Source organism: Schistocerca gregaria, chromosome 1 (assembly GCF_023897955.1).
Source record: "Schistocerca gregaria isolate iqSchGreg1 chromosome 1, iqSchGreg1.2, whole genome shotgun sequence".
Classification (NCBI taxonomy): domain Eukaryota; kingdom Metazoa; phylum Arthropoda; class Insecta; order Orthoptera; family Acrididae; genus Schistocerca; species Schistocerca gregaria.
The window spans coordinates 970,446,292-970,460,509 of NC_064920.1; the positions used below are offsets into that span (position 1 = coordinate 970,446,292).

The 14,218-nt window shown below is 42.1% G+C and overlaps 1 protein-coding gene across 4 annotated transcripts in view; it reads left to right on the plus strand.

The window, feature by feature from the left end:
- LOC126276649 (probable glycoprotein hormone G-protein coupled receptor) overlaps nt 1-14,218 on the plus strand; it is a 1,482,411-nt gene that overhangs the window by 1,215,514 nt on the left and 252,679 nt on the right. For all 4 annotated transcript variants that reach the window (XM_049977295.1, XM_049977293.1, XM_049977296.1 and 1 more), the window contains one exon: nt 986-1,060. In XM_049977295.1, coding sequence (XP_049833252.1) covers nt 986-1,060 — 75 coding nt within the window. The remainder of the gene's footprint in view (nt 1-985; nt 1,061-14,218) is intronic.

Consider the following 14,218-nt stretch of genomic DNA (forward strand, 5'->3'; position numbering starts at 1 on the left):
TGGCATGGCTGATTGCCATCCATAAAAATTCCATCGTTGTTGCGAACATAAAGTCGATGAGTGCATATGGTATCCAAGTAGCGGAATAAAACCACAATTTGACCTGAGGACCCTTTTTATTCCAGGTGAACAAAGTCCACACCATTATGGAGCCACTACGGTTTATGATTCGTGGGGTCTGCGCCACACTCGAATTCTATCATCAGTTCTTGTCAGCTGAAATCGGGACTCATCTGATCAGGCCACGGTTTTACAGTAGTCTTGGGTCGAACCGATATGGTCGCAGGCCAAGGAGACGCGCTACAAGCGATTTCGTGCTGTTAGTAAAAACACTCACGTTGGTCGTCTGCTCCCATAGCCCTTTGACGCCATATTTCACCGAACTATCAAAGTGGATACGTTAGTCGTGCGTTCCATAATTGATTTCTGAAATTATTTCACGTAGAGTGTTGCTTGTCTGTTAGCACTGACAACTCTGAGCAAACGCCTCTGCTCTCGGTCGTTAATGAAAGCCGTTGGCCACTGCGTTGTCCATGGTGGGAGGCAATGCCGGCAATTTGCTATTTCCGGCACACTTTTGACCCTGAGGATCGCAAAATATTGAATTCCCTAGCGATATCCGAAATGTAATGTCGGATGCGTGTAGCTTCAACTACCGTTCCACGTTCAAAGTCTGTTAATTCCCGTCGTGCGGCCATAATCGCATCCGAACCCTTTTGACACGAATCACCTAAGTACAAATGACAGGTCCTCCAATGCACTGCCCTTTTACACTTTGTGTACGTGATGCTACCGCCATCTGTATACAGGCATATCGCTATCCCATGACTTGTCACCTGATTGTATATTTCAGTAATAAGTACAGCATATTCACAAGTCACCTGAGTGGCCAAAGACCCCAGTGCCTTGTGACGACCTGTTTGTGTTTCTAGTGGTTAGGTGCTGCTTTACCGAGACGTGATGAGTGGACGCCGTGTGTTCGCAGGAGCCTCAAAGGCAACTGGCAGCTGTCCTACCTGCACGAGGACGCCTTCAGCGGCATCCACAGCCTCGCCGACTTGTGAGTACGTCTCAGATCTCTTTATTTCGCTTTTTCTTTTGCTTCCAGTATAGCGCATGGCCTTCACAACAACGCTCGTTGTTCTCTAGCAGCCCTTATGTATGCTTCATTTGTGATTTCCTGTCAGCTCTTTTCCTCACTGCATCAATTTAAATCGATCTGACGTAAGTAAGTGGTTAAGATAATGGGCTTATTGTCGGGCGCATTTGGGTTCCACACCAGCTCCATCCACCCTTGTTTAGCTTTTACATGTTTTCCTACAACATTTCAGGCCATTTCTGATATAACTCTGTTGAAAATATCAAAATCGAGTCATTTCGAGACTTTCCTAGCTGGTGATTCGTGTAATAATCTCGAAGTGACGTTCCAACCATATACATGTCTCTTAGTTTCTTTTTCTGGAACCCGAATTTATTAGCAATGAACTCGCTAAAAGGTCTAACAAAATCAAGGATAACACTGAAGATTTTTTCTGATACTAAACTAAATTGATTCCAAACTAAAGTGAAGCTCTCCCACAATAGCTTGAAGCTACGAACTGATCGCGTGTTACGACTGTATTCGTTTAACATCTTTTTCACTTCTGGAACTCCACTTACTTTTAACTTGTGTGGACGTCATGTCTCCAAAAGATCAGTAATGTCCTCCACATATTAGAAAGCACTGCACGCCACCTTTCCCTTTTCATTTGCTTACACTTGCCAATATGAATCCTCTGTCAGAGTGTCATTACCTCTTTTCCTCACCTGTATTGATCGCTTACTTGTACCCACTATGTGCTGTAAATTTCTTCGTCACTAATCCCGTTACACTGCCACGCTTTATTGTTTGCTATTACCATATCTTCTGTTATTATTATTCATGTTCTCAATTATAATTATTTTCGTAATTGCTATTCAAATATTTACATAAATGTATCTAAATCACAAGCTCTACAGTAAATTAAGAACTTGTTTAACTAAATTTTTTATAAAATTTATAGCTCGTTGTCTGCGCAAGTGAATAAAAAATACATAAAATAAACAAATATATAAATACAGGTTCTCAAACACGTGCATTCAAATTCCACCACGCTATCCAAATCACACTCTCCAGTCACATTAACGTGAAAACCTGTTAAAAGCCTGAATAACGACCCTTTGCAGCGCGGACCGCTGCTAGACGTGCAGAAGACAGTCAGTGACATCTGTAAGGTTCCGCGGGGGTGTGGTGCCATGCCGCCTCCACTGCGCGGCCAACTGCGCTAGGTTTCTCGGTCGGGCATCCATAGCGCGAGAGCCCGATCGAAGTGGCCCCGCGGATTCTTGGTTGGGTTTAAATACGGGGAGTTTGGCGGCCAGAGGAGTAAAGTAAACTCATTCTGGTACTCTTTGAACCACGTACGTGTACTGCTGTGTAACACGTTGAATTGTCTTGATGGAAGATGCCATCGTGCAGAGGAAAATCAAGCCGCACGTATGGGTGGACGTGGTACCCAGGGATAGATGGATACTGGTGTTGATCCATTGTGCCTTCCATAATGATGATATCATCCAGGGAGTGCAACAAAAACATTCCCCAGACTGTAAACCTCACTCCTTTGGTGTGGACCTACCGACCATTGGTGTACGATGTTTGCTTTCAGAGGCTGCACACGTTACACGCCATGGGATATCTGTCCGAAGTAGCCACCTGTCACCAATTAGTGGACGTGCAGCTGCGATACTGCGGTCCAAAGTGCAGCCTTTGACGGCGATGAACAGCAGTCAGCATAGCTGCGGCAACCAGACGCCTGCTGTGGGGGCTCATATACAGCAAAGGTCGCTGAACGCTCATTGACGCGACACTGTCGGTAGCCCCCTGGTTCACCTGCCCGGTCAGATACTCAACTGTTGCCCATCTACTGCTCGTACAAGTCTCCACAGTCGCCGTTCACCCCCTGCATCTATTTCCCGTGGTGCACGATATTTGCGTTGGCGCCAGTTACGGATAGCGCTAATTTGCGAAGCACCGTATACTTTGCCGTTTCGGAAATATTTCCACCCTTGGCCTGGAAGCCAATGATAATGCCCTGTTGGACATCAGATATGGCGCTGCGTTCCCGCATTGCGACAACGACTGCGTTGTTTTCCGCGTCCCCTCAAACAAGCTTTATACACCCTCCACAGCTAGTGTGCCACCGCCCGTCTGTGAGTGGTTATGGCAAGTTGACGCCCAACAGAGGCGGTGGTCACCTTAATGTAACTACACTGTGTAAATCTAAAACAGCTACCACTATCGGACTGCGAAGTTCACTCTGACTCCTAAGCACCCAATTCAATACAACAGCCCCTCATTTTCTTAAAAAAAAACTTCAAATGTGTATGAAATCGTATGGGACTAAGCTTACACACTACTATCCTAAGGACAAACACACACACCCATGCCCGAGAGAGGACTCGAAACTCCGTCGGGCCAGCCGCGCAGTCCATGACTGTAGAGCCTCAGACCGCTCGGCTAATCCCGCGCGGCTCTCATTTTCTTCTCCGTATCGGGTCTCCCATATGTCCCAACTCATTCTCTGATCTTGGGGTCGGGATCTATAGCTTACCACTCCTCTCCCTCCCTTCCTTCAAACCATATGCGCTAACAACGTAAGATCTCCACATCATATTATCCAAATTATGTGGTCATATCCTTTTCTTTCAACTTTCTCGCTGAAGTGATGCAAGTTTCTCATATAAAATAAATTTGCTCATCAAAAAAAAAGGTTCAAACGGGTCTGAGCACTATGGAACTTAACATCTGAGTTCATCAGTCCCCTACAACTTAGAACTACTTAAACCTAACTAACCTAAGGACAGCACACATATCCATCCCCGAGGCAGGATTCGAACCTGCGACCGTAGCAGCAGCGCGTTTCCGGAATGAAGCGCCTAGAACCACTCGGCCACAATGGCCGGTAAATTTGTTTATCAGTGGCTTTATATTTTCCCTTATCGTGATGCATAAGTATATATTGTCTGTCTTAACATTTCACTCGTAAATGCAAAGGCATCTTTAAGTTTGATAGTAAACGAACCTCTTTTACCCAATACGAAATCAACATTAAATTTTAACACTATTATTGATTGTATTCATACATTTCAATCTAGTATTGCAGACAGCCCATCACTTACTCCACACTGGACACAACGATCTCAAATACCAACGAAGGTAAAAAAATTCTGTTTTCGACGTGCGTCAGTGGGGCAACACTGAGATTGAGTTTGAATTTGGCCCGCAAAAGATGAAAGCGAAGTTTCAGTCACTAACTTAGATTGAAGATTCTATACATTTCTTTTTCAGTCACTAATTCTATACTTTTCTTTCTATGTTCATCGTCTTAAAAAACCAACGTACTACTTCTTTTCCAGAAGTAATCCCATTTGCACTACTTCTTTTAAATGGTTTACCGTCTCATGGAGAAGTAATGTTGATCTACGATGGGTCTTAATTTCACAATCACAAGAAACGTGTGTACAGTCAAATCACGACGATGAAGAACAGGTGACCTACATTAAATCTCGAGTACCCGTATAAAATTGCAGGGAGACCACTTAAAATGATCTTACGCAAAAGTCTGGCTCTCGGAAGATCTACTGCATACGTGCCCATCGAAATGACGGTGGCGTTATAGCCAGTAGCGTCGGATAGCGCAAGAATTCGATGGAATTACTTCAAAATACAGCTTAAGCGTAGTTTACTGTGAAGTAACAGACAACGAAGTGAATGCGTACAGTTATGAACTCTACAGTGTCTGTAGAAATGTTAAGGGCACCCGTTAAAACACGTAAGCTCATCGTCCATTAAACTATTTTCCACGTAGAAAACATAGCCAATATGCATTGATGAATGTAAAAAAGTCACACTTTCAGGGAATAAAAAAACCATTAAAGTCCGGTTTAGAAGCTATGAAAGGCACTATATTGTAATTCTATGATAAAATGTTTCCATTTACATTCGGGGAAAAGTGAAAAATGGGCTGAATTACGGATTTCGCAAGAGTTTAATATTCTCATAGGCGAATAAAGAAAACCTCTTTCGCAATTATTTAAAACCAACAAAGCAGATATAAAGTGCTTCATTTTCAAAGAAACGTTTTAGAATGTTTTTATGAATGTAAACTTTTGGGTCAAACTAATCTGGCAACCAGAAGTGAGGGAGAAAGTATGCTTATTCGAATGGCTACAACCGTATCACAAAAGTTTAGACACCACAGTGATCAGAAATTCATCAAAACATTTACGCAAAAAATAATTTTTTAGAAACAAAATGTCCTGCATAGTAAATCTTAAATGGCCCATTCGGACACACAGAGTCTTGCCTTAAAGGTTAGATATAATTCATCCAGAGTATACGAGAACAAAATGCACAAAGTAGGGCGGGCGGACAGTTTATAAATTGTCTATTTCCCAACGTAACAAACAGAAAGAAATAATATCCTACAGGAGCGGACGTCACCGGACACATAACCTGGGAGAGTACATTAATACACTCAGGTCTGTGGAGGGCGTATTGTCTTGATGAAAATGCACACTGCTTGCAGTGTGCTGTAGGCAAAGGAAGGGATGCACAATGTTAGGACAGTAGCGCCCTGTAGAGTTCGCCGGCTATAGACGACAGCAGACGTATTATTGGTTTCGTTTCATCACGTGTTACCATTCGTCACTAAACACGCTTATCCGAGCAGTGGCCTAGAATGTATCCACTCGCATGACTCTCAAGAATTGGTTCGCCACCTTTCGCGATTCATCTGTCTACCCAGTAGTGAGGTGTCACTTCCTTATGCTGTTCAACAGGTGGTATCCAGAACTGAATTAGCGAGTGATTATTGCTGTGTAATGGGAGCGTGTTTTCACCAAACGCAGCTGCATAAGACCTTTGAGTAACTTAAAAGAACTTGCGGCTTCAATAAACTACAGGAGGACGCTACTTCAGGTAACAAACTGCCGGTGTCTTCTTGCCTGTCTGTTATCGGTATTGCAATCAAAAGATACCCGCCCAGACGCTGCCTCTTAAGATAGTCCAGCAAGGTCACAGAAAACTGAGGATTGTTGTCACACTGCTCTCGACCTGAGATACAATACAGGGTGTAAATTTTAAGTTGGCAAACCAGAATAACTCGAAAAATAAGCTTCACACGAAAACATGTGTAGAATCCAAATTTGATTATTTTCGAGGGGGACATCTGCTGGTGCTAAAATTAGCCCGTCACCCAGGCCCCCTGGAGGTGGGGTGGGAGGCAACTTTAAAATTCCAAATAGGAGCCCCCATTTTAATTGTAGAAACAGATTCTACATAAGAAACTACGTACATTTCGTCTTAAAAATTTGTTTGGATTCTTGGTAGTTGGCGTTGTAATTCAAGAATATTCATGTTCTCATTTTCGCGTGGAAAAAGGTTACGGATAAATAAAAAATACTTATTTACTTCGTAAATTTTGATTCACAAAAACTGAAACTCTCCCTCTCTCCCCATAGGGCGCGGTTTGAGAGAGAATAATTAGAGTTTTACAAACGTTGACCCACATATTAATTTTTTCGGCAGATTCGGATAAGTTTTGGTTGTCAACATTTGTAAAACTCTAATTACCCTCTCTCAAACCCCACCCTATGGGGAGAGAGGGAGAGTTTTAGCTTTAGCGAAGTAAATAAGTATTTTTTATTTATCCGTAATCGTTTTCCACGCAAAAATGAGAACATGGATTTTCTTGAATTACAGCGCCAACTACCAAGAATCGAAACAAATACTTAAGACAAAATGTACGTAGCTTTTTATGTAGAATCTGATTCTGCAATAAAATGTGAGTTCCCAATTGAAATTTTAAAGTTGCCTCCCGCCCCACAGCCAGGGGACTGGGGTAGCGGGCTAACTTTAAAACCAGCAGATAATCCACATCGCAAATAATCAACTTTGGATTCTATATATTTTTTCGTGTGAAGCTTATTTTTCGAGTTATTCTGGTTTGTCAACTTAAAATTTACACCCAGTATATACGGGATACCAACTTCAGGAACCAGCAGTTTCGTCGTCACGAGAACTGAAGCACTGCGATCTAAGCGTCTCATTTGTTTTACATTTCGTATTACTTTGTACAGAATAGCTCAGATTAATTCCAGAAATTACTTTATTAATACACTGGATCTGGAGACCTACGAAGATTCTTGGTGATTTTGGTAAATGAGGACTAAGTGCAGTAAAGGACAAAGAGCAAGAAAAGGTCATTTGGACATATGGTAAGATATGTGAGCCAACAGAGGTATACCCATTTTAAGGTCAAGATAAAAATATCTATGACAATGTTGGTTTTAATCATTGAAAGCACACATGAGAAGACACTAGGCAACTGGGAATTTCTGCCTACACTAGTATTTAAGCTCCTTACTCAAGACGACAGCTACACTACCATATTAGAGGGCATTCGCTTCACTGCTTTTTGATGACATGGCCCAGTGTACCAGCCACGAACAGACCGAAATGGTCCTTACTTGCGGACGAAAAGGTTCAAGTGGCTCTGAGCACTATAGGACTTAACTTCTGAGGTCAACAGTCCCCTAGAACTTAGAACTACTTAAACCTAACTAACCTAAGGACATCACACACATCCATGCCAGAGGCAGGATTTGAACCTGTGACCGTAGCGGTCGCGCGGTTCCAGACTGTAGCGCCTAGAGCCGCTCGGCCACTCCGGCTGGCCTACTTGCGGACAGGAAAGTGGTAGTGGGTGGGCAGCGGTATGATAGTTCCGGGGAAACAATTCCCGCAGACAGCACCCGCACAACCAACTACAACATTGTTTCGTCGTTTGTGTGTGACAGGCCCGTTTAGGGGATTGGGAATTCATGAAAGGCAGGTGTGCCCGGTATGTACATAGGCCTTGGAGGAACAGGTGTTTAAAACTGTAGGATCTCATCTCGGCAGAAGCAACAGGGAAGTGAACCACCTGCATGGTGGTAGTGGTGGTGGTTAGTGTTTAACGTCCCGTCGACAACGAGGTCATTAGAGACGGAGCGCAAGCTCGGGTTAGGCAAGGATTGGGAAGGAAATCGGCCGTGCCCTTTCAAAGGAACCATCCCGGCATTTGCCTAAAACGATTTAGGGACATCACGGAAAACCTAAATCAGGCTGGCCGGAGACGTGATTCAACCGTCGTCCTCCCGAATGCGAGTCCAGTGTGCTAACCACTGCGCCAACTCGCTGGGTACCAGCATGGTCTAAGCCTGACAATTCTCCACGACAGCTGCCATTATCGGTATCACTTACAACGTGGGCAGGCCTTATTACCTATGGACGTATCACAACGGCGTGGTTTTCTCGCTGGTTCCTTACACGGGCCACCATGGTACTCGCTTTACTGTTATCCATCCTATTCACGGATGAAGCTAACTCTATATGCGGTGATATCGTCAGCCTTCACAACACTCACCTGTGGGCTACAGAGAGTCACCATGGAATTGTGGCAGCGAAGCATGAGCACCAGTACAGCCTCAATGCGGGAGCGAGGGAACGCCTCGTGGGACAGATCATCCTTCCATAATGCTTCAGATGTGAGGCCTACCTGCACTTACTGTGGGTGATCTTTCATCCTCTGCTGATAGACTTGCCTTTAGAGGTTGGTTGGTTGTGTCGGGAAGGAGACCAGACAGCGTGGTCATCGGTCTCATCGGATTAGGGAAGAATGGGGAAGGAAGTCGGCCGTACTCTTTCAGAGGAACCATCCCGGCATTTGCCTGGAGTGATTTAGGGAAATCACGGAAAACCTAAATCAGGATGGCCGGACGCGGGATTGAACCGTCGTCCTCCCGAATGCGAGTCCAGTGTCTAACCACTGCGCCTTTAGTGGTACGAAGGGTAATGTGGCTACTACGGGATGCTGCTTAAGCTCGCTTCCGCGTTTCCGTGCGGAGACATCTCGACACCATCTACCCTGACCGATGGATGGGACGAGGTAGTCCAGTCGCATGGCCGGTCACGTTAGCGGATCTCAACACTTTAGATTACTGTGTCCGGAAGCACTTGGAAGAAAAAGAGTGTGCGAAGCCTATCCTGCATTTTCAGACACTGGAACAATGCAGTCATGCTGCCTGCGACTCCATTCGGTTAGAGGATGCTACAGTTGAATGTGTGCGTGAATTTTTGCTGTGTCGTGTTCGCACATGCATTAAGGCCCATAGCGTCCATTTTGAAAGACTTTTCTAACAATGCTTTCATCACAGTATGTCGTGCACACAGTTGTACTCGACAGGCATGATTAATTAATAAATACCCTATAGTACAGATCCCATGCACTTTTGGCCGTTTGGCCGGCCGGAGTGAACGAGCCTTTCTAGGCGCTACAGTCTGGAACCGCGCGGACCGTTCCGGTCACAAGTTCGAAACCTGCCTCAGGCATGGGTGTGTGTGATGTCCTTGAGTTAGTTAGGTTTAAGTAGTTCTAAGTTCTAGGGGACTGATGACCTCAGAAGTTGAAGAAGTTGAGTCCCATAGTGCTCAGAGCCATTTGAACCATTTTTTTCTGGCCGTTTGTCCATATGATCTAATTTGCTCCCTGTCCACTCGGGGATCGTATCCTGCGGTTTGTTCTGATGCTGCAAAAAACAAGCTATGATTGTCTCTTTTCAGCCGTCTGCCTCACCTTACTGTAGTCCACGAATAGATGTCTTCAGATAATAATTAAAAAAAGATTTTTTGAACAACATTTTCGCATTTCACTCTATATATTCATTACAGACCCATGCAATTTCGACTTAAGCTATTATCGAGTGGTTTGGATGCAATCAAAAATAAACGTGGAAGCTACACACACCACAAAATACCAAAACAAGGATTGTACAGTGTCTGCATGGAAAAATCAGATTTGATAATCAGCGAAAACCAACACTGCTGATGCACTACAGCCGACGAGATAGATGAGAAAGATGAAAAAGATATGTGTCGGTGTGGCTCTTGTCAGCCTTTGCTACACAAGCCACCTCCATAATCGACCAAAATACATTGAATTACGATAAAACTTCATAAAGAGAAATAAGGCATTGTTTGCTAAGTTTATCTTTTATAATGGATGGCAAGGATTGTTGAGGAACGGGCCTCGTGATCTCCACACATTTTCACATCGTTCACCATATGTTCCTGGAAAATCATCTGCCATATACCGACGGTGTGTATTATATACTCTTATAACCACCATTCAGGTTCACACGCATTTTATTTCTTTGACTCATGCTGACTGTTTATGTGTTTGAGGATTTAAACCAATTGACGATGATGTTTGGTTTGTGAAGCGCTCAACAGCGCGGTCATCAGCGCCCGTACAAAGTCGCAATTTTTACAGAGTCCAATTTTTTCACAATCCAATGTAGCCATTGTCACAAATGATGATGATGAAATGATGAGGATAACACAAACACCCAGTCCCCGGGCAGAGAAAATCCCTAACCTGGACGGGAATCAAACCTGGGACCCCGCGATCCAGAGGCAGCAACGGTAGCCACTAGATCAAGAGCTGCGGACAAACCACTTGATGATGACTTAAAGGCGACATTGCAGTTACGGTTTTTTCAATTAATAAGTGATGTCTTCTTCTTCACTTCGAGGAGAACGCTTATAGCCTGTTCTGTCTTCACAAAAACCACCTTTTACTTGGTCTTCCTACATCTCTCTTTACTGCAGGTCTGTAGTCTATTACACGTCTGACTATTCTTTCTGTCCCCATTCTTTCAATATGTTTCTTCCATTTTGTTATCTCGTTTTCTGTTCTTTCATTCATGCAGAATATATTTAATTATTTCCATATTTCAGAATTCTTTATTTGATCTCTCAGTGTACACCCTTTTACTTACCTTAAAAATTACATTTTAGCTGACTGTATCCTTCTTCCATCTTTCTTAACTATTGTCCAGGACTCACTTCCGTATGTGAGCGTTGTGGCGCAGTTACTTTGTAGAGATTTGTCTTCGTGTCTTTCTTGGTTCCATTCGCTCATGTTCTATGCATAGTTCCACACTTCATTTGAAAATTGTTTAACTTATTGGAGATGTCATTATGTTCATGATTTACAGCACTTCCTAATACCAGAAAGTGAGATACCTGTTCAACTGATATTCCATTATGCATTATTTTAGAACGTAACTGGATATTTTCCTTTAAAAGCCATAAGTTTCGTTTTATTTTCTGATATTTTCAATTTATAGGGTTTATCTATTCAGCAAATTGTATATCATCTTCTGTCTTTTGTAAAATTATTTGATCATCAGCAAAGAGTACAGAATTTAAATGTGTGTTTTTGGGAATTAATCTTCACAAAATACCTGCAGTCAATGCCTAACACGCCGTTAAAAAATTCAACGAGTCTGATAACCCAATAAAATGCAATATTAAAGAAATTGTTATCGTAGCTGAAAATATGGTGCGTTTAATGCTCGCTCCCCTTAGCCTTTCCTTTTCCACAAATGGGTAATGTAGCTCCTCTTACTTGTGCCTTATCTTTTCCTGCCTGAACAACGTAACAGCCTCTTAGGATCTTGTTAAACCGATGCTCGCGGGCCTTTAGAGACGTGTTCCGCCCTGTCTGCGTATTTCGTGCTCCGCCTGGAAGCAGAATGTTCCTCCAAAAGTCCTGAAAGTTTCATGGGTCCTATAAATCATGTTGGCCGGTAAGGCGACGTAATTTAAGTTTGTTTGTTCGGTACCAGCGATGAAAGGTTTTAATACAGCTCGATCAATATGGTTCCCCCCGAGAGTCTGAAAACTGTAAGGTTAAACTTCTCCGTGTGGCAGCCGAAGCAAATGTCTTCCTGTTCTGGCCTTGCCACAAAATAATTCCTGAAAACGCTGCACGTATCTGGTGCGATTACCAATTGAAGCGAAGATAAACGTTAGTGACGTCCATGCTTATCCCTTGGTAAATCGCGGTAATTTCGATATTCTGATGAATAAAATAACTTATTTTCCACATTTTTTGTTCCTATCTATCCCAGGTTTGCAATCTTAGAGCTGGGCCGTGGGAAAGCTCTTTTGATATAGACAGAGCACTCACAATGAAATCGGTGTAAGTATACTTGAAACAGGTCACTGTTCACATTTAAAGCTGATCTTTTGAGACAGACGCACTGGGCTTCTTAATGCCCATGTCAATTCCGTTAAAACTTGACGTCGCAGATTATTGCCCTAGCAAATTATCAGTTACTTTTTGTATCAGAAATATTCTATAGGCGTTGAGCCATAATTCATATTGTATTAAACATTATTGACACTCACATTTTATTTAATATGTAGAGAAGATATTTACGACATTCTATAGTTTTCTAGACGACAACCTTGAACTGTGGAAAAATAAGTGTTGTTATTTCTATGAGTTAATAAAAAAGCTTCGACAAATCATAAAAATACAGATTTATTGATATCAGTCTAGAATTTCACGTCACAATTCTGTCATCGTTAGTAGCTCTACATGATATTCTAAAAACACAATAGCTAACTAGAAGTGTTACAGTTTCATATTTACATATGTGGTGCATTAAGAATTAACATATTGTTGTTAAATAAGCACATCTTTTAATAGCAAATAGTCAGCCTTGTAACACACAGTTGATTGTAAATAAAAAAACTTTGCTAAACGTCTTAATTATAATCTTGATTTTTGTGCTGTTACTAATAGAACTTTCTTCCGAATAGAAAAATGGCGAAAAATCCACGGTTTCGTTTAATAGTTATTCTCTTATTGTTGAAAGCAATTTACTTCGAAGACGCCGCCGGTCATTTCCAATTTTTTTTCTTTTTTGATGTCTATGAGCAGTTCTGGCGTGTAACGTGAACTCAGACAGGGTCACCGCACTGAAGTTCTCCTTTGTTGCATCATAAATGGCCCTTTCAGCATGCCCTCGGCTTTGCATGTATCGCGTCCCGTGATGGACCTTTTAAGGCTATCAAGCGGCGTTTGAAGCACAGAGTTGGCTTTCAAGTCACTGGATTGCCGAAGTGGCAGCACAAGATAAACTCACTAAGTCCAGTGATTGAAGGTCCCTAAAAGCGTAATAGAAGAGGAACAAAACGGCGAAAGTCATCAGCGAAATTAAAGGGCTTTATATTTAAAGCATAAATTCGTAATAACAAACATAGGTAATATCCAGAAAGTAAAAAGTAAGCCATTAATCTTTTACTTTCCTCCTTCCTTCACTCACTAAGTCCAGTGATTGAAGGTCCCTAAAAGCGTAATAGAAGAGGAACAAAACGGCGAAAGTCATCAGCGAAATTAAAGGGCTTTATATTTAAAGCATAAATTCGTAATAACAAACATAGGTAATATCCAGAAAGTAAAAAGTAAGCCATTAATCTTTTACTTTCCTCCTTCCTTCATATGGGAAAAGAAACGTTACTTACTCCCACAACAGAGATATCTATTTTTCACTGAGCGCTATTGTTCCAGTAAAGAAAAGAAGATTGTTTCCATTTATCATAGTCCAAACATGGACTTTCGAGGACCTACTTATGTTATGTAGGAAATCGCTTCCTGGCAAATATTCCGAGCTGAGGACTGCTGTCTGTATGAAATACAAAGTCCGAAGAAAGCTTTCTGTGTCCGCATTGAGTAGAGAATGAGGCACAGAATGAGGAAAATAAAGAAATTTATGAAGGCTAACTTAATATATAGGAGACTACACCTTGATTTCTGGTCCAGCTAGTAAACAACAAAGAGCAGCTAATGCAGTTGCAGTAATTGTTAATAAGAAGTGGACTAATAGGATAGACTCTTACGCTTTTGTAACTGACTGAATACTAACTGTTAGATTTAAAATACCTAGAGGTCACTTGACCATAAATGGGATATATGTCCCTGAAGACGTAGAAAAGGAAGACAGTTGAAGATTCTGTGAAGAAGTAAATAGAGAGAGTAACTTATATTATCAAGAGATTTGACTGCTTAAATGGGTGCAATACCGATTAGAGATGTTATACGTATATTTGGTGAAGATACTTCCAAAAATAATGCGGAGAAGTTGAGACAATTTGCCGAATTTAACAAATTGAGGATAACAGATATTTTCCTAAGGAAAAAAGACATCTACAAGAATACTTGGTGCGCAAGGTCGGTAACAGACTATTGCATTACGAATAAGAAATTATCAGAAGAAAAAGATGTAAGAGTCTTTCGGGAAAGTG